At 41.8% G+C, this 21,041-nt stretch overlaps 1 protein-coding gene across 1 annotated transcript; it reads left to right on the top strand.

Moving 5' to 3' along the window:
• Positions 1–3,399: 3,399 nt before the first annotated feature.
• Positions 3,400–13,274, top strand: LOC122219746 (DLA class II histocompatibility antigen, DR-1 beta chain-like). The gene is made up of 6 exons (XM_042938401.1): positions 3,400–3,568; positions 8,448–8,717; positions 11,340–11,621; positions 12,040–12,150; positions 12,604–12,627; positions 12,928–13,274. The coding sequence occupies exons 1-6, from the start codon at positions 3,469–3,471 to the stop codon at positions 12,939–12,941; spliced, it is 801 nt and encodes a 266-aa protein (XP_042794335.1). The 5' UTR covers positions 3,400–3,468; the 3' UTR covers positions 12,942–13,274.
• Positions 13,275–21,041: the final 7,767 nt, after the last annotated feature.

Genomic DNA, 21,041 nt, shown 5'->3' with positions numbered 1-21,041 from the left:
TTCTCCCTGTGACTACTCAATGGTAAACATTCTGGTTCTAAAAAAGAGTGCTGTGTTAAAGTATCATAAAAACACTTAGATAACACCACAACATAAAGACTGGCTTCATCCAAAGTCTTGGATGGAAGACTCAATGGAAGACATTGCTGAAATCTCACTGGAAAGGGTCTTATCAAGACTTCTAAGTGCTAATATGACCTGTAATTGGGACAGACTTCTGTTAAGGATACATGTCTTTCATTGTAGAAGAAATTGGCCCTGTTTATCTACTTCTTGTTATTAATATTTTTTTCATAGATAAAGGGATCTCTGATCTGCTTCTCACTTTAAATTCCATATTCATGGTCATAGCTATCTGAGAACTACAGAGAATATTCTGACACTACTTGGACAAGTGATGGACATTCTGTGCTAACTGTAGATTGCTGATACCTGAGAGCTTCCTAGAGGTATTGCAACTTTCCAGACTTAACTATAAATGAGTCCCATTCTATGACAATCAGTGGGACTCAAGACATTCTGTAATGCTACAAATTTCAACCTGCCTGTTGTTCAACAAAAGTCTGTGCTTTTGATGTCATTTGTTTGTTCCCAATGGTGTTTTATTTCCAATGAAAACAAACCTATGATTTCATGTATCAAGAGCAGAGATGGTAGAACTTCTGTACTGATAAGCACTCTGTTAGAAACCAATTTAACTCTCTTTTCCTCAGGAAACAAGGTCTTACTTGACACTTCTTACTTGATACACAGCAGAAGTTGACTAGGACTGCTTCTTTTGTGTTAGGTGAAGAATTTCAGCCTACACACCTGCAGGATTGATGGTTTGGTAAAATTTGCTATAGTGTTTCACCTGAACTTTCCTAATACTGAATTAATATTGAAGAAAAGTGTGAAATACGTTATATTTAAAGCAGCACATTTTGTTACTCACAAATGTATACAACTATAGAATTTAGCTCATCGTTGCTGGCCTGTTCTTTTCAAAACTAAATGTATATGATATGTAAATTGTCAATTTTATATAGATAAGTTTTGATAGTGTTGTCTTTGACATTTCAGTATGTTTAATATTTCAATATGTTCTTGATATAGAATTACTTTTTTTTTTGCCATTCCTTTTATCCTATAATCTAAGGTGAATTCTAAGGTGAATTTAAGCTTAGCTCTCTTAGATTATCACTGTTATAACTATTTAATTCTGAATAAATTATGGCTTTCATTTTTGAAATTAAATATGGCATTCTTCTGGTTGCAATTATACAACTTCCAATATTACTGAATTATCTCTGGGGTCTAGGAACACAGTTTCTTCTGAAATCCAGGGACAATAATGACTTCTACTCAACTTCTACAGGATATTTTTAAGTTTCCACATTAATAGAAATACATTTTTCCAAGGTATGTGAGATAAAATTTCTATCCTTTTCTGACATGTTCAGATTCTGAGAAATCTGAAATAATGATTGAGAACGATAGATTGGATTTAAGAATTTGGAGGCCACTATTGTCTTTGATAGAAAGGATACTTAGGCAGGAGCTGTGGGTGTCATTACGGAAGATAAATGCAAATGTTGTCATTTCCAGAGGAAAGTAACAATGGTGATGAAAGAACTTTTGGAGGAACTAGAATTACTACGCGGTAATTTATGTAAAATGCTGTCATTCATTAAAAGGAGTAGTTGCATTGTTATGGATAAACCATGAATTAAACTAATAACAATAGTTTTAACAAAATGGACACTATTCTCTTCAGAAATTGAATGGGAGGTGGTGAGGTGGTGTGATGCAATGGCTGGCCTTCTGGGTTTGGACTCGCATATAGCTCGGCTCAATCTGGAGTGCGCCATTTACCGCTTGTGTCCTTGCCAAACTTATTTAACATACACCCATCATTTTATTCTCTGCATCTGTAGGGATGCAAAGGGTACGCAAATCACTGAGATGATGTGAGGATTAAATATAAATATGGTGTATAAAAAGCTCTTGTATAATTCTGGGTGCAAAGTAAAATGCTCAAAATTTGCTCAGTAAATATTAGTCATTTTTCTTGCAACGTGGTTTGTTCTCTGTCACTAGTCCATAAACAAGGACTGCTGATCAGACTGTGGTAGACTGGGAGTTAATGCAGAACTTTAGATAGATAGTTGCCCTTTAAAGTCCATTCTGAATCTGAGATATTACATTTATATTAATATAATACATAATAATTATCTAAAGGTAGAAATATATATATTTAAAACTACATGTTGACATCAAAGGATGTGATTCATAGTATTTCCATTGTGTTCTCTTTCCTGGACACTCTATAATGTATCCATTAGCACCAGCTTCTTATTCTCTCCTTAGGATAAAGCAGGAGAAGGGAATATAATAATAAGAGCAGGGAACATAATAAAGGGAAAAAATTCCCAGTAAAATGAGGAAATCAGAGTGTGATCCAGGAGTATGGATTGAACACATTTTCCACATAAAATATTAAAATTTTTCTAAGCAGAGCTGTTATGTTAGAGGTTGAGTCTGAATCCTTTATTGATCTTTCAGCCCCCTGCATACTTTGATTTGGAAAGTGGCCTTATCATTTGGTTAGGTTAAATGCTATACAAAGGAACTTTCAAGACCCTTCATTCCTTACAGATCATGTTCTTTAAGCCCCTTTTTCTATGCAAATTCTGGAGGCGCCTCCAACTCAATGACAGCATCAGGAGACAAACTTGAAAAGCATTTTCACTCAGGTTAAGTTGTGAGTAAATTCCCATTTCCTTTAGTTTATCAGAGACCTTTCTACCCATAAGGAGGTAAAGATTATACTTTCCAATCAACAGGTATAATTCTGTCATGTCATCAGTTACCAGGAGATGCTGCTCCTTGCTTGAGCTGTCCAGAGAATCACACCACTTTCCATTACCCAAGTACCAGAAAGACTGCTGAGCCTTCATTTCAGGGTGAAGGTTAAGTAATTTCCCCAAATCTACACTACTGATGGGTGCAATAAGGTCCAGATAAAAGGTTTCTTCATTTGCAATCATCGTCCCTCCACTCCCTCAGCTCCTAAAATCACTCAGACATACATTAAACAACTCTGTCTTCACTGGAGAGACATGAATACTCTTAAAAGACTCAAACTTTTGTTTACATAACTGCCCTGCATAGAGCTGGCTTAAAATAGGGGCCCAATCAAATGTTTTACATACATTGGATGAAACCTTTCAAGTACTAAATTAAAATAATCCTTTCAATGAAGGAAGTCAGAGTTTCAGAAGAGGCTCTTGATACTGAATCTCTGACCAGCAACTGATGATGCAGTATATCTGTGATGCTGATTGGTTCTCAAACTTAGATTACCCAATCCAGGAGCAGAGAAAAAAATTCCTTGGTTGGTATTATTTGGGAGGTGCCTAAAGGAGGGTCTTAGTTCTCACTGAGACTTGCCTGTTCCCTTGTCCCCTGTCGTCTCTGTTCCCGGGCATGGTGCGCCTGTGTTTCCTGGGAGGCTCCTGGATGACAGATCTGATGTTGATATTGATGGTGCTGAGCCCTCCCCTGGCTTGGGCCAGGGACACCTCATGTAAGTGCACTCCTTGGGTGGTGAGCTATTGTGGAGTGGGGGGAAAGAAAGATATCAGTTTTGCCACTGTGTCCATGCCATGTGCCTTAGAAAATTGTGACATTTTCTTTAATGATGGCCCACCTTTATCATATAGATCCCCAATTCTATCCAAAACAAAAGGAGGCTGAATGCTTGCCCTCTCTATAAGAGCTGTGTAAGGGGCCTCCACATATAGAGGCCATTTCTTCTCAACTCTTCCCCAGTCAAAACTCTCCAGGTTTGAGTTTCATTCCCTCAGGGTCTTGAGAAGACTCAGAAATAATGATTTCAAATTAATTCCCATAAGTAGTTCCCTTTATAATGTTGAGTTATGCTAGAAATAAGAAAGTTTCTCAGAAAATTGGACAGAGAGTCAAAAGGAATTAGAAAGTGTCTCCTAGAAGACCCTGTATTATGTCTTCACAGGATTAGTTATGTTGGTGCCTCTCTGTAATATGCGAGGCTGTATCAAGGGTTCTCTCCCATTATCTCCTTTCCTTTCTCCTGCACCTCAAAGTTTACAAGGCCTTTATCCCTGGACTGAAGGTTCTCTGACCAAAGTTGGGGCTAGTTTTATCTCTATTTCTCACCCTGGAGGTACAGCAGAGATCCTTAGTACTTGAAATGACATTTTAGATGAGAAGCACGTATGGGATGTTCTTTGGAGTCTTAAAGAACTTAAGATATCTTCTGAGAACATAGCACAAGTTAATTTTTCATTATGAATCTATGTTGAACCTTTCTATGGTGTCTGTTTCTCCTGCATCTTTCTCTTCTGTGGCCTGAGCCCACAGGAAGGGATTCAACTAGTATAGGAAAAATTATATGCAATTATGGCTTTGTAAGCCAAAAATAGTCAACATCAGTAATTTCATATGGTTCCAACTATCTACCCCGAGCAGAGTACAGAGAGAGTGAAGGTGTTTACATTTCATAGGACTGAAAGCCAAAATGCAAGTCAAGGGAATATATTGGCTCACTGAGGTGTTGTCCCCAGATGGCATAGGTTTATTCCTCATGTTTTCTGTTTTTCCTTAATAGCCATGTTGGGTTGCCTCCACTTCCAGTTCCTATTCTTTCCCGAGCCATGTTGTCACCATTACTGTGAATCCCCCGTGTATGCAGAGACCTCAGCACTATCACAGATCTACAGGATGAGCTGAAACTTAATGAGATTTTTCTTTTTTCTTAAAATCACCCTTTCCTTACCTGTGATATTTTTTCCAACAGTAGAAGGAGAAGGAGGTAGTTTGTGTGAATTTTTCACAGGAAGTGGAGGAGATATAATGTATCATCAGAGTAAAAGAATGTTGGACCTGAGCCCCTTCTTGCTTTCCAGGATCCTCACAATGACTGATTCTCGGAGCCCTGTGTTTATCCATTGTATCACAGACATTTCTCTGAGCAGCTATGATGTACTAGGCTCTGTTCTGGGCTCAGTGAATTCTATTTGAATAGGCTAAAGATCATTACCATCATGGATTTTATGTAATGACAGAGGAGAAAGCCCGATAAACATTTAACAATAACAACAAAAATTCTGACAACAATAAGTACGCTGAAAAATAATACACCTGGTTTGTGAAACAGAATTGGATGCACCTGACTTCAGTTCAAGTGTGTAGAGAGTTCTCCTTGAGTAAGTGACATTGAGTTGAGATATGACTGGTGACAGAAGCCAGCCAAGTGAAGGATGTACAGGACAAGTGTTGTAGGGGGAGAAAATAGGATAAAGGTCAAGTGCAGGAAGATGTTTGCTGAGTGTAAGGGACAGAGGAAGGCTGGAGAAGCTGGAGTGTAGGGAGCAAGTTGGGGAGCGCTCTCAGTCACCACTACCATGTTTCCATCACTCAGGGAATGCCCCGTGTGACCCCATCATCAGTGCTCAGTATTTTCGGATCAGCACCTTTGACTTATTTGTTTGTTTGATTGTTTAAGATTATAGGTATACATTTAGGCAGGGAATATCTTTTAAAGTTATTATTTACCTTCCATTTGGTTAGCATACAGCGTAATGGTAGTTTCAGATGTACAGTGTAGTGATTCCACACTTCTATACACTACCTGGTGCTCATCTCAAGTGTACACCTTATTCCTTGGACTTATTTAGATAAACTTTTACATACATTGAAGTGTCATATAATATTTTCTCATTAATCAGATGACAGTTTTCAATGTCTTCAATTTGTAGTTCATTTGCAAACTCGGATGTAGCCCAAAGTCTTGCTAGGCAGTTTTTCAGGTTGGTTTGTTAAATATTAGCTTTGTCATAACACTAGCCATTAACTTATTTCAGAAGATGTGGATTCATAGGCCTCTGTAAACTGCATCAAGAACAGAGTTTAAAAGTTTTTTATACTTGATCTTCATAGGATGAGAAAATTCCTTGTTCAAAGATTGCAACATAGATGTCATACTTGGTGGTGGGGCAGGGGGAGTATTAGAAGCCAAAGCTTTAATTTTTACAAGAATTTGAGGAGTACAGTATGTGGAACAATTATACAGGGACAATTAATTTCCAGGTTTCTCCCAGTCCAGCTTGCCTCTCATGAACAAAGCCCATTGATACAAAGTGGTTTTGAACCAAATAAAACATGTATCTGGTTATCCGTATTATCTTTTTTGAAAACTAATGCACAAGTAAAATATTTGTCCCTTTCAGGCATCCTGGATTTTGGCGCTTTCTAGTGTCTGCCCACTTTCATTTGGGTAAGCTTGAATCATTAGCACACCCAAGAGCAATCATCTTTTGGTTGGAATTCATAATAACTTTTGATACTCTCTTGTTAGGCAGTATGAATTCTTTTTTTCAGAATCTTGTCTCAGTGAAGAGCCTCTTTTCCAACAAAATAAATTTGTTCAGTATCAAGGTTTTTTATCAGATATAACATTGGCAAATTTTTCAATGTAATTCTCAGCTGACATAGAATTAACATTGGCTTTTTTACCACAGATTTTTCAAGTGGTGTAACAGTGGTTCTCATATGGGGACTTCAAGGGACATTTGGCAATGTCTGGAGCCATTTTTGGTAGTCACTTGGGGCTTTTTTCTGACATCTGCTAGGTAGAGGCTAATGATGCTAGTAAACAATCTACAATGTACAGAACATTGTACAGAACAATGTACAGAACTTCCCACAAAATATATCTCGTGCAAAATGTCAAGAGTACTGATGTTGGAAACACTGGTTTATACTCTGCTGCTTCTAAAACCTCTAGACTTACCCTTTATACACACACTTACCTTCCAATTCAGGTCTTTGTGGTGTAGTTTAGCTTATTTTATTAGAAAAAATAATAAGATCAACAGTTCATAGATTGAACACTTTCTTGCTGAGTCCACTCAGTCAATGCAAGCTCGAGATCTTCATCTTTTATTCTTTGCCTTATGCAATGTTTTATAAGATTTCATGATTTCTTGATCATCAGCATCTCTGTTAACTTTCAACAGCTTGCCTTATGAGTCATCAATTGTGACTGTCACAAGTATTTTTCTGTAAAATGTATCAAACTTGTGCAGTAATGATACATTCTGTTCTGTTGATAATGTCAAGAGCTCCTTTTATTTGTCTCATTTTTAAAGGTACAGGTATTTTTAAACTATTTTTAAAATGTTCATGTCAATTCCACTTGAATAAAAAATTTTTCTTAGTTCAATTAAACAGAAAATAAAACATCAAAATATATACATACATGTATGTTTATGTGTCATGTATGTATATGTGTGTATACATATGTATGCATATGCATGTATGTACATATGTTATGATGTGTGTGTGTTTATATATTGAAACTCCAGAAGCCCATGTGACTGACTGACCAATAAGAGGTCTGACGTGTTTGACCCTTTATCTCATCAGGTTAGATTTGGCAAAAGAGTTTGGCATCAAAACTTGTAAAAAGATCTGGTTTCCTAGGTTTCTGGAGTTTGAAAATTCCAGGTAAGGACTTGAGGAACTGTAGTGCAGTCATGGTTTTAATGTCCTTAAAACTCTTCAGTAGTTTCCCATTATGTGAAGTATGAAGTCAAAATCCCAACATCACCTGTGAGGCTTTTACTGCCACCTCCACGTGATTTCTCCAGTCTAACCTTTTGCCTTCCTTTGTCCCATTGTGCTTCAGTGAACTCCCTTTTTCCATTTTGTTGAGGAAGTTCATCAATTCTTTCAAGATTTTGCACATTGTATTACCTTTCCCTGAATTATCAAACACACACACGCCCACTAGTTCACATCTAGTTACTCTTTCCTGTCACATCCTAAACATCCCCCTTGAGACCACCTGTCTGGCACCCTAAGGAAACTCAGATCATCCAGTTATTCTCTGCTCTAGAACTGCAGGCTTGTCTTGTGACATTTCTCACCCCAGGTAAATAAAGTCCTGCCTGGCTGGGTTTTGTCTATCAGTTTCCCTAAATTTTAAGCCCTGCGAGTGGAGGGGATGTGGGGCTGTTTCCCTTCTCTGGGTTCGCAGGGGCGGCAGGGGCCTGAGCCAGCTCAGCCCAGACCAAGTGTTGGGTGGGGGTGGGGGAGGGGGACGCAGGTGGGACGTGTGTCAGGCCAGGAAAGGGCTGTGGGAGGCGAGGAGGGAGGTGGGTGTCTGCCGGGGGGAGGCGTCCAGGAGGAGGCGGTGAGGGGCAAATCCTCAGGCTGGGAGGTCTGCCTCTGAACCAGAACCCAGTGACCCGGAGAAGCTCCCAGGAGAGGGGTCACCTCCCCGCCTCCCCCCGCCCCCGCCGGCAGAGGAGAGAAGAGCCTTGGGTGCTGGTGGTTTGGGGGTGCGGGTGGAGCCCCGAGGGGTGGCGGCGTCAGTGTCCTCCAGGAGCCCACAGGTGACCGGGGTCGCTCTGTCCCCACAGCACATTTCTCAACCATGTGGAAGTTCGAGTGTCATTTCACCAACGGGACGGAGCGGGTGCGATTCCTGGCCAGATATTTCTATAACCGGGAGGAGTTAGCTCGCTTTGACAACGAAGTGGGGGAGTTCCGGGCGGTGACGGAGCTGGGGCGGCCTGACGCCAAGTACTGGAACGGGCAGAAGGACGTCCTGGAGCAGAAGCGCGCCGAGGTGGACACGTTCTGCAGACACAACTACGGTGTTTTTGACAGCTTCATGGTGCAGCGGCGAGGTGAGCGGGGCAGGGGGGCTGGGGCGGCCGGGGCTGCGCGTGTGCGACTGTGAGACAGAGACTGGGTCCCAGTGAGCCTACAGGGTGTTGAGCAAGAGCACGTCACGGGGATCCCTGCGAGAGTGCGACGTCGGGGAGGGTGTGCTGTGTCTGTGGGGTGAGGACAGTGTGGTGTGTCCTTGTGTGGCTGTGGGGACCATGTTTTGTGACTGTGGGGAAGGTGTGGTTGTGTCCATGTGTGACTGGGGACAGTGTGGCTGAGTCTCTGTGTGACTGTGAGGACCATATGGTTGTAACCGTGGGGACAGTGTGGTGAGTCCGTGTGTGGCTGTGGGGACCATGTTTTGTGACTGTGGGGAGGGCGTGGTTGTGTCCATGAGTGACTGTGGGGACAGTGTCGTGTTTCCTTGTGTGGCTGTGGGGACAGCGTGGTTGTGTCCTTGTGTGGCTGTGGGGACAGTGTGGTGAGTCCGTGTGTGGCTGTGGGGACAGTGTGGCAGGGGTGCCTTGTGAAGTGAGGGGGACAGAGAATGAGTGTGTGGGAAGGGGGGGGTGGTGCGTGTGGAGAGAGTGGGTGTGGGGGGAGGCAACAGGAGGGGACATCGGGCATCCTTGGTGGCCCCTGAGGCAGAGGTGAGGGGGGCTCAGGAGCTCCAGCTGGAGGGCACACTGGGCAGGTGGTTGGAGACCTGGGGAGGGAAGTGGAGGGTGTCCTGGTTGGGGTGAAGGTGTAGGGGAGGGGAGGGGAGGGGAGGGTTAAGAGATTGGGGAGATGTGAGGAGGCCGGTCACCTTCTGTCCCTGACACTCACCCTTCTTTTTCTGAAGCCCCTGAAATACGTGTGCCTGTGTCTGTATGTCCTACCACTGCAGTGAGAAAAATGGCCAGACTAATTGTTGAAGATTTGGGGGGATTTCTGAGGTCCCTCTGATATTTCTATTTTTTTTAATGTTAATTTTTGAGAGAGAGATCCAGTAAGACAGAGTGGGAATGGGGGAAGAGCAGAGGGTGAGATAGAAAAAGTGCAAGCAGGGGAGGAGCAGAGAGAGAGAGGGAGATACAAAATCCCAAGGGGGCTCCAGGTTCTGAGCTGTCGCCCAGAGCCTGCCTGGGGACTCGAACCCAGAAACTGCCAGATCATGACCTGAGCCAAGTGGGACCCTTAACTGACTGAGCCACCCAGGCTCCCCAAACCTTCCTGATATTTCTGGGGCTTCTTTTAGGTCTCAACTTCCTGCTCTTTGTTCTCTTAGAGTATGTATTCTTACATTCTTGAAATGATTGTGAAACCAGGTATCTTAATTATAATTTTGTTACTAAATGTATTGATGTTACTGTTTTTATAATGATGAAAGTATTTAAGGAGTTGCATATTATTTCTTTATATAGTTGTAACAATTCACCTCACGTTCCCCTTTGTTAGATCTTTTTTTACCCAATATTGCCAAATACTCGGTTGTAAATTTATATCTTTTTAATTTTTAATTTATATTCCTTTGATTTCTAAAGTTCTTGAACATTTTTTTCATATATCTATTGGCTAATTGTTGTTACCCATGTAAAAATTACCTATTATCTTGGGGATTCCGGTATTTTTCTCAGTAATTTTAGGCCTTCTCTATGCATAAGATTATTAATGCTTTGTTGATAGTTGATTCAGCATTTTCTCTAGTCTGTGGCTTATATTTGCTTCTGCTTACTACTTTTCATGCTAGGAATTAACTGTGCCTTGAACTCAAATGTCAGCTTTCAAAGGGAAGCAATTATAAAATGATAACAATTCCAATAATAATAATTTTTTATACCGCAAAGAAGAAGGATTGATCACCTGAGTGCAATTATGAGAACTTTTTAAAATCAATGAGTTTCCTCATTCCTTTCCCGATCTTTCAGGACTCACACTGTTTTTGAAATTAAACAAATAGGCTAGAGTATCACCTCTGTCTTTCCTGCTTCCCAGGGGAGAACAATTTCTGGGGTGTTCTCAGGTGTAATTGTAACATTCTCAGGATTTATAGTCTATTTCCCCATCAACCTCAAGCTGTTCTCCAATTTACCCAGACTGCTTTAAATCATATTTTCTCTCTAATTAAACAAGGATAATAAGTAGTTAAAACATACTGAAGGCTAAAATCCAATTATCACTTTACATACTTTAGGTGCATTAATCCTCACAGAACCTTAAGAGGTAAGTGTTACTATCCCCCTTGATAGAGGAGAAAGCTGAGTGCAGAGGAATGTCATCTTCTCCCAGGATCAATCACTAGGTAGGAGACTCTGTATTTGAACCCAGGCAGCCTGTTCCAGAAATCATGCTTTTAACTGATACACTGTATGCCTTGCAAAATGTGTAAACACTTCAATTCAAAAAGGAGTAACTGCTTCACACCATGAAAAATAAACCCCACAAATTCCCACAACATGTCTCAAACTTAATGGACCTGTACTGTCAGGATTGAATTCAAGACTCATGAGACTGGCTGGTACTGGGCCACGTGGCCAGCTTTGAGGGAGGCCTGCACGAGATGCAGCCTGGGACCAGAGACCGGAGGCAGGAGGGCAGCCAGCCAGGGAGACTCACTCTGTCGTCCTCACTTAGTCCCGCTACCACTTGTCTTCTAGTTGAGCCGACAGTGACCGTGTTTCCCTCGAAGACGCAGCCCCTGCAGCACCACAACCTCCTGGTCTGCTCCGTGAATGGTTTCTATCCAGGCCACATTGAGGTCAAGTGGTTCCGGAACGGCCAGGAGGAGGAGACTGGGGTCGTGTCCACAGGCCTGATCCGTAATGGAGACTGGACCTTCCAGACCCTGGTGATGCTGGAAACAGTTCCTCAGAGTGGAGAGGTCTACACCTGCCATGTGGAGCATCCAAGTCGCACGAGCCCTATCACCGTGGAATGGAGTGAGAAGCTTTCTGATCCCATAAGTTCCTCACCCAGCAGGGAGGGGACTTTGCTTTGCCTTTTGTGCTTCTGGCACATCCTCCATTGTATAGGGACCTTCTGGGCAGGAGGGGAATACAATCTTGGCTCTGCCTTTTATTAGCTCGGTCACCCTGCACAAGTTACTTGAACTTCAAGGAGCTCCTCATCCATAGATATTGAAGTAGTGGATTTGTCAAAGTTGTGATATTTAAAAAGTTCAATACCTAAACCTTGTATCTATGAAATGGGATTTAAATTTTTCCCCCCAGAAATTGCCACTTACTCTATTTCTTCCAGGGCAGGCTTCATTCCTCATTCTCAAAGTTCTCAATCCAGAGTCTCCAGCAGGGGAGTTGGATTTGGGGTAAAAATCACTAAAGCTGCTTCTTCTCTCAGGGGCTCAGTCTGAATCTGCACAGAGCAAGATGCTGAGTGGAATCGGGGGCTTTGTTCTGGGTCTGCTCTTCCTGGTGGTGGGGCTGTTCATCTACTTCCGGAATCAGAAAGGTAAGGCACCTGTTGGTAGCTGGGCCTCCCTATAGACCTTGTGGGAGAGAAATACAGCTTTGATCGCATAAACTCCCTGTGGACCAGTGGTCTTGTAGGATGCCTTTCCTTCCCCATGTGACCTCAGATTTCCTAGATATCCAGACAGCAAGGGTCCACGGTTACTGTGCTTCAGCATAAGAGGTTATGGGTTATAGAGATAAGAAAGAAGTTAACAAGACGGATATCTTGGGTTGGGGTCCTGGGCCAAATCAGGAAGAGCTATGAAAGCTAATGAAGCCACAACAGATTTGTGTGACAGAAACTTCACAGGCCACATCTCTCCCTTTCTGATCCCGCTGGCATCATGCAATGTGGGTTGTGGTGTTAGGTGGGTCTGGGGTTGGGACCTTGTATGTGGGGACAGATTTACCTGTGTCTCTGTTAATGTATGTTTTCCCTTTTCTTTCCCAGGACACTCTGGACTTCAGCCAACAGGTAATGCTCTTTGACCCTCTTTAGAGATAGAGTTGATTATCCTGGAACAGATGGTGGAGGTGAAAAGACAGAAACAATGTCAAAGAGTTTGGATCTGACTTCTGCTCAGGCAGTTAACTGAAGCTTCTTCTCTCCACTTACTAAAAGGCCTGCATTGCAAATAGCTTTAGATCAGGATACTTAAGAAAGAATATGTTCTTTTTCTTACTGTGGTGCTTTAACACGAGGCCCTGGGAGAGGGGAGAGGAAGCTGCTTGTGGAGGTGGGTCTGGGAACAACACTCTGCTCTGTCTTCTGCAGGACTCCTGAGCTGAAGTGGAGATGCTGACACTCCAGGAAGAACCTTCTTTTCAGGCTTCCTCACACAGTGAAAACGTTTCCTGTTTGGCTCGAATTCTTCCACAAACACAGTGTTTTCTCAGGATTTAGTTTGCCCTGGGTTTAGTGACCCTGCAGAACCTGTCCTCCCTGATGGCTCCCTCCACCCCGTCCTTGACCTGGAAGCCCCAGTACTGACTGCAGTTCCTTATCTTCATTCTCTCCCAGCTCCCTGTGTATTCAGCCCTTAATGCCTCCTTTACATTGGAACTCACCTCTGTTCATGTGTCTTTATCAGCTTTTCTCAAATAAACATGGAGTGACAATCATCCATTTCATATAGTTTCAAGGAAAAGAAGTAGTGAAAAAAAGGGAGAAAGGGAGGATTGCAACAAATTACAATATTGGTTTTTATTTATATTCCAGAATTTGGGTCAGATGTGGATCTGGAAGGTATCTTTGTATCATGTCCTTTTATACTTGGTCTTTTTCCATTCTGTAATTAGGCGTATTTTCAGGAGCTAGGAAATGGAGCTTCATGGCCCATATGATGCTGGTGTCCTACACCTGTGTGTTCTCAAAGACAAACACAGAAGTCCCTTTGCACAAGAGAGGGGAAAAAAATATCAGAAATCCACTAACTTATAATGATATGACACCCACAAAATTTTTGTACTCACTTTGTTTCCTTTCCCAGATTTTTTATTTTACTTTTCATATTTTTATTTCATTTTATTTTTAAGTAGGCTCCACGGCCAATGTGGAGCTCAAACTCATGACCCTGAGATCAGGAGTCGAATGCTCCACTGACTGAGACAGCCAGGTGCCCCTTTCCTTGATTTTTCATATTAAAGTCTCTAAACCTATGGAAACCCCTTTCATTAGCCTGACGGTGGGCTGTATCTACACTTCCATCACTTTCTGTGTCTCAGATAAACATCAGTGGCATGCTGACACTTTGGCTTAAGACACATCCTTCCCCATCCTTCCCCTTAGACCATCAGGACCAAGCTACAACTCTAGTGGGAAGAGGTATGTCTGAGGCCTTCCAGATTGTAAGCAAATGTATCGTCTGTACGGGAACATCCTGTATGGATCTCATCTTAGAAATCCAAGGCAATGCTGGGAAACAAAGAAGGAAATTATGAATACTCTAATGTGCATACAAACAGTGAAATACTATGTAGCTAGAAAAAAAAAAAAACCTTGCTTACAATAATCTCCACTTCTGTACAGGTAAGGAGAGTTTGTACAACACACAACATTTTGTGTAATAGGATCAAGGAAGAGAATAGGAATACATAGCTATATCAATTCAATTTATCTGCATCCATCTATCATTATCTCTTTCTCCATCATCTATTAAATCTATTTACTTTTTTATATATGACAATGAAAGGACTTTTAAAAAATGTTTGCCTCTTGGGCACGAGGGAATAGATTGAAGGGAATAGGAATGAAAACTGAACTTTTCTGAAAGTGTCTTATTTGATAGTTTTTTAATTTCAAAAATTTCTTTTAGAGCGAGCCTTTAGTGAGGACCAGGGGATCAGAGAGAGAGAGAGAGAGAGAGAGAGAGAGAGAGAATCTTAACAGGCTCACGTGAAGCCTGATGCAGGGTTCAAACTCATGAACCATGAGTACATGACCCGGGTGGAAATCGAGAGACGGAGGCTTAACCGACTGAGCCACCCAGGCACCCCTCTCATTTAATAGTGAGGAATTGGCAATATTTTATGTAATAAAACTTTACACAATATATACAAATGAACCCAATTTAATGAAAGAAATGTGACAGAGAGTGTATGAGGGGAACAAACTAGAAAAGGAAACCAAATATTTGTGTCTCTTGCATAAAACAATGTGGAATCATAATTATAAATCAATATATAGTTAAATTTCATAGACTTCAGTAATATAAAAGAGTTAGAAAGGTTTCAGAGAAATGCAATGAAATTGTTTAAGTAGATGATGAGTTCTGTTGTCATAGTCTGTCTGAAGGGTCAGTGTCAAATGTAAATTAAACCTAAAGAGCAGACAACAGATTCAGAAGTTTATTTCAAGGTAATAGAAACTCAGACACAATTTCTCCACGATCAGAGACAGCTATAAATTTCAAGCCAACTCAAAGTTTATGTATATTTCAGTCATATATTGTGCACTATTTGTGTGAAACAGGTTATCATTGCCTGGGAAGTTAATAACTAACAGTAACGTATGCAATATTTATATGGTTGGGATAAGTTCTGTTGATCCCAGGGTTGCAACTTTACTTTCGTTTTGTTCCCTAAGATGAAGAAGTGAATTGTCTCATTTTATCTGAGACCTATGGTGTGACATTATAATATAGAATTAAAATGTAAGGCAGGAGTATTTCAGTGGAGATGCTTTGTGTTGCTAATGGAAAAACCCAATCTAATTGACCTTATTTTTCTTTAACTACTTGTCTCACAGAGCAGATAGACCCAAGGTACTTCATCTCCAGACTGGTCAATTCATCAGGCCAGTGGTGTCACAAGTGATTCTGGGACTTGTGCCTCATCTCCTTTCGCACACCACTTGTCAGTGTTCCTGAAATGGTAGTAGGATGCCTGCAGCAGCTTTACGCTTCATTGTATCTCATAATTTCCAAAGGCAGGAAAAGGGAACTGCTCTTGTATGTTTTTACAAGGGTGACCTATACCTTTTTCAGGTGTCCCCAGTAGACCTACTTCCCACATGTTGAGAGGACCACAGGATTACGGTGATACGCTCAGACAAATCATGCTTCATCCTTTTGGGGATGGGCTAGCCTCACCTGATGCGTTGGAAAGATGGGAGCAAATAATTTTCTTTGGAAAGAAAGAAATATTAGATGGGATAGATGAGAACAATTTCAGGCAGGTAAACTATAGTATCTGGTACTATCAGAATGTTACTATTGTTTTAAAAAGATTTTTTAATGTTTATTTATTTTTGAGAGAAAGAGACAGAGCGTAAGCAGGAGAGGGTCGGAGAGAGAGGGAGACACAGAATTGGAAGCAGGTTCCAGGCTCAGAACTGTCACAACAGAGCCCCCGAAGAGGGGCTCAAACTCAGGAGTGGTGAGATCATGACCTGAGCTGAAGTCAGATGTTTAATCAACTGAGCCTCCCAGGCATCCCTAGAGTGTTAGTATTTTAAAGTATCTCCTCATAAAGGATGATACATTGCTGAGGGGAAGCATCAGTTTGTGATTTTTTTTAACAGGGAGTATTAAATGGCAGCTATAAACCCAATTACAATTAAAAACAGCAACTGAGGAAGAGGATTATTTGTTTGCTCTTAGAAATTAACATGCCGAGACTTAATTTTGTAAGGAAAAATATATTTTCCAGAAAATTTTCAAAGATAATGGAGAAGGGATGCTAGTGTCCTTTCGCTTCTCCATTGAATCCTCGGCTATAAATGTGTGCCTGTGGTATGAACAGAAATACTGTGCTGTGCTGTTCCTGGAAAGCTGTACCATAAAAGGCCAGGCTGTAGAAGGCCGTGTCTTCGTTTACTTTGTTTTGAGGAGCATGCCATGAAGGTCATGCCTTAGTTTCCTTGAAGGCTGTGCCGTTTTTAACCCATGGAAAACACTAGAAATGTTTTACAAGGGGGAATTACCCAATTCTGTAATTTAAGTAGTTACTAGAGGACATTGACAGAAAAGAGTAAACATAGAAATCCATCATGATCTAAGCGACATTGTGACACATATTGTCTTTACATCCAACTTTCATAGGAAACGGTCCCTGGATGGGTTTTACTTCAATCGGGTACTGATTTCAGCAGGCTTCTAGTGGAGGTCTCGTGGCCAGAAGTGGCTAAACCAGGGATATGGAGGGGATCACATTAGACCAATAAGGAGGAACCCTCACACAGGAGTCATAAGATTGGGAGCTGTGCTAGTTTCTTAGGTGGCTTTCCCATGCCCAAGAAAGACAACGTTGTATGAAGACAGGAATAAAGAGAGGGCATCAAGTTCCTGGGTCTTAATACCATTCTGGCCAGGATACGTACTTCCAGCTGAAAGGCAGGCTTTCTTCTCTCTGGAGAGTAGCCATTGGTTAGAGGATTGTAGACTGAGAAATAGACATGAAAGTGTTCCAATAAGAGCCCAGTCCTTGAAAAGCCCCTGAAATGAGAGTAAAGGAAGAAAAGAGAAAGTACTCACCAAGTTTGAACCAAGGCTCGGAGTACAGATGAAAAGATTCAGTAAGCCTCACATAAGAGTGCCAATATGATGGGGTTCTTGAGCAAATGGCAAGAGCAAATTCTTGAGACATCTTTGGTGCAAAAGAGTGATTTTATTAAAGCACAGAGACAGGACTTGTGGACAAAAAGAGCTGCACTGAGGTTGTGAAGAGTGACTGATTATATGTTTTTAAGTTAGTGGGGTCTAGGGATAGTGTAAGTCTCTAAGGAATTTGGAAGCAAGGCTTTCAGGACCTTGAGGGCCTAGCTGCTGTGAAGATAAGTTTACTTTTAGGTAAACAAAAAACATCAAGGAAGTAAGGCGGCCCTGAGTTCCTGGAGCAAGGTCACACTTTGCATGTTTCAGATGTCTATCGGTGGGCAGCAAACTGTAAGGAGATTTCATTTAAGCAAAATTTCTCTGGCCTTTGTTTCCCTCATCACTATCAACAGTAAACAAATTGTAGAAAGAGCTCAAATGTCCATCAACTGATGAATGGATAAAGAAAAAGTGGTATATATGCATATATATAATGGAATATTACTCAGCAATAAAAATGAAAGAAATCGTGCCATTTGAAATAACGTGGATGGACCTAGAATGTATCACGCTAAGCGAAATAAGTCAGTCAGAGAAAGACAAATATCACATGCTTTTACTCATGTGAAATTTAAGAAACAAACGGATGAACATAGGTGAAGGGAAGGAAAATTTAAAAGATAAAACAGAGATTGATGCGAACCATGAAAGACTTAAATATAGAGAACCAACTGAGGGTTGATGGAGGGAGGTGTTTGGAGGGATGGGCTACATGGGTGATGAGCATTAAGGAGGGCACTTGTTGGGATGAACACTGGATGTTATATGTAAGTGATGAATCACTGAATTCTACCTCTGAAACCAATACTAAACTCTATATTAACTAACTTGAAATTGTATTAAAAAAGAGAAAAAATCACGTATTAATAATCTATGTTCCCACCTCAATAACGTAGAAAAAGTAGCAGCAAAATAGCCTAAAGGAAACTGAAGAAAACAAGTAGTACCTGTAAGAACAGAAAGAAACAAAATTGGGAAAAGAAGACAATAGAAAAACTCCATGACACATAGAGCTTGTTCGTTGAAAAAAAAAAAAAAGATGTAATTAAGAAACATTTAGGAAGACTTACAACGAAGGAGACAAAACACACATTCCCAATTTCAGGATTGTTGGTGAGTGGAGGGACTGTGAAGGCTCCTGCAGACCGTGAAGTTTCTTTGATTGAAAAATGAAGTAGGCAACTCCATCCAGTTTACACAGACTTGTTCAGGGTAACTTACAGGGAGGATGGCCAACTTATAGATGGTGATCCAGACAGCTGCGCAGCTAGTCTTTCTGAAGTCTGGACCTTAGTCTCACAGATTTTACAGAGTGAGGGGACATGCGGAGGGCATTGTAGTGAGATCAAAGGGTTTGACAAAGTTAATTGGTAACATTTAATAGACCTTGTGACACCATGTGTACAACAGGAGGGAGACAGAAAAATCGAGACTCTCGTGTCAAGCAGGAGCCCGGGTCAAAGCAATGACACAAGCAGTTAAAGGTACTGCACTGGGAGATATCACTGGGACCAGCATCAGCTGACACCCCAGAACTGATAACAAGCAGAAGCAGAGGGGGTCTGCCAGAGCCCAAGGCTAATTAAATCCCTATAAAAAGGGGAGGATTTTTGCAGCCAACTCTCAGACTCTTCGGACATGACCCCTCTGTGTCTGACCACTTTAAAAAGGCAACTGCTGTCGAAGACTCTGCCCAATTGATCTCCAGGCAGAAGTGAAATCCTTCACTGCTTGAACATAATAAGCAGTAAGTGCCGAGAGCTGACCAGGACCTGACCACGGTCTCTCAAAGGCGCCCCCACAGATGGACTTCATGTGTGGTTTGTTAACTTCCTACGCCCTTCTGTTATCTTGTGTGTTGTGTGATTTGTCTCATTTCTGCTGGGTGCCCTGTCAGAAGCCAAGTTTAATCACATGGTGAAATGTCATTGAGTTTGGAATTCTGAACCTGCTTATAAATATGATTCACTTTATTTCATGACTGAGTAAAGCTGACATTGTGGAAAGACACAACGGGAGTGTGCACCTTCATAGCATGCTCATGACAAGGGGAGAAACTGTGTTACTTCTAATAGTTATCTAAACAGAGATATACAGGACCCGAACAAACCTCCCTGCATTCTGGTCACGGTCTGCCATTCTTTTTTTTTTTTTTTTTTTTTTTTTTTTTTTTAAACGTTTATTTATTTTTGAGACAGAGAGAGACAGATCATGAACAGGGGAGGGGCAGAGAGAGAGGGAGTCACAGAATCTGAAACAGGCTCCAGGCTCTGAGCTGTCAGCACAGAGCCCAACACGGGGCTCGAACTCACGAACCGTGAGATCATGACCTGAGCCGAAGTCGGACGCTTAACCGACCAAGCCACCCAGGCGCCCCTGCCATTCTAAGGCATATATATTAATATCCAAGTGGCCTGGGACATGTAGCCCTGAGAGAGGTCAATGGGGGACACGGGCAAGATGGCAGGCCGAAGAAGGAGTATTCTCAGCACTCCTACTCTCCACCCCAAGCAACTTTATAGCCTGTACAGTATTTTATGTGCCATTCTTCCATGATTACCCTAGAGCCGGATATTAGGAAGTGACTTACATACATGGCAACGTGAAGTTGATATACGTAAGACAAAAGAAAATACTTAAGACTTTAGTTCCCCAGCAAGTCAATGAAGAGGCGAACCATCTAGAGAAGGCATCAGCAAAAGAGATCTTCTCTACATGATTGATAATCTTCTGCATATGGGACAACATGCTCAGCATTCCACAGACCTGGCAGTGGGAGCAATTGTGAATTTCAACATCACTGGTGGCCTTTGACAGGCAACAGGAAGGGACATCAGCAGTGTGAGATCAGGGGAGACAAGACAAATGTTTAAAGGCAATTCATAGATCAAGTCTTCATTTAGTAACAACACAGTAGCTCTTTGGTCCCCAGGAGCGAATACCCTGGCTTAGATATCCTTCCTGGGGGATGTTAGCAGATATTTTGTCCTAATATTGTCAGAGGGTGTGTCTATATTATACACGGGTGTTTTGGGTGCCACTCATAGAAATAATGCCACCATAGTACCAAATATCAGCTATTCAGAAGCAGTTAGTTGTGATCATGTTTTGGTCCTGACCAATATAGAACAAGGGGTCAAAGGCAGCACTGGATGTGAACCCTTGGCCCAGTGAGTTAGGACACCAAGCCACCAAGGGTGAGGGGAGGGGGGCATTTGGAACCAATTTCCCATGTCCTAAAGTCTTTGCATGTGGAGGTTTGTGGCAAATGCAAAATGAGTTCCTCCTGTCACTGAATAGGCCTCAAGCCTCCTGACAGTCCCCATACCCACAGTGCCCCAGCTCTGAGGGTGTTATTTGTTAGATGTTCACATGCTGCTGGTTTTCCTGCTGTTAGTGAGGCCTGAAGGAATCCAAACACCTCTCTTAGTTGTGGAGACCAACCTTTGAGGGAACTATCTGGCGAGAAAGTCTTTAATACATTCTTTATGTTAAGCTAGTAAGGTTGTATCTAGGGATTACATCTCTGGCATATGCTGGCTATTTGTCTTATAGGTTCCTTTGAATGATAAGCAAACATTCCTTTGCTTTGAGCCTAGGTGTATGTGTTCCTTGGCCAGTCCAGCTGTGCCTGGAGGGATGTGACCTCTATGTTCATTCTTCCATTTGAACTGACAAGATGGATTCTGGCTTCAAATCCCCACTGTTTTCACCATTCCTCATTGTTGCGGGGTAGGAGCAATGAACACTCTAGCTACTGCTTGTTAACAAAGGGCATGGATCAGGATTTCTGGAA

The sequence above is a fragment of the Panthera leo genome, chromosome B2 (assembly GCF_018350215.1).
Source record: "Panthera leo isolate Ple1 chromosome B2, P.leo_Ple1_pat1.1, whole genome shotgun sequence".
Classification (NCBI taxonomy): Eukaryota; Metazoa; Chordata; class Mammalia; order Carnivora; family Felidae; genus Panthera; species Panthera leo.
The sequence above is the reverse complement of the archived record's forward strand: the minus strand, read 5'-3'. Positions and strand labels throughout refer to the sequence as shown.

Bases quoted from the DNA above. Each gene is read 5' to 3' on its own strand.
- LOC122219746 (XM_042938401.1), top strand. From the start codon at position 3,469: ATGGTGCGCCTGTGTTTCCTGGGAGGCTCCTGGATGACAGATCTGATG. The intron at 11,622-12,039 runs GTGAGAAGCTTT...TTCTTCTCTCAG, and splicing joins CCCTATCACCGTGGAATGGA to GGGCTCAGTCTGAATCTGCA. The intron at 12,151-12,603 runs GTAAGGCACCTG...TTTCTTTCCCAG, and splicing joins CTACTTCCGGAATCAGAAAG to GACACTCTGGACTTCAGCCA.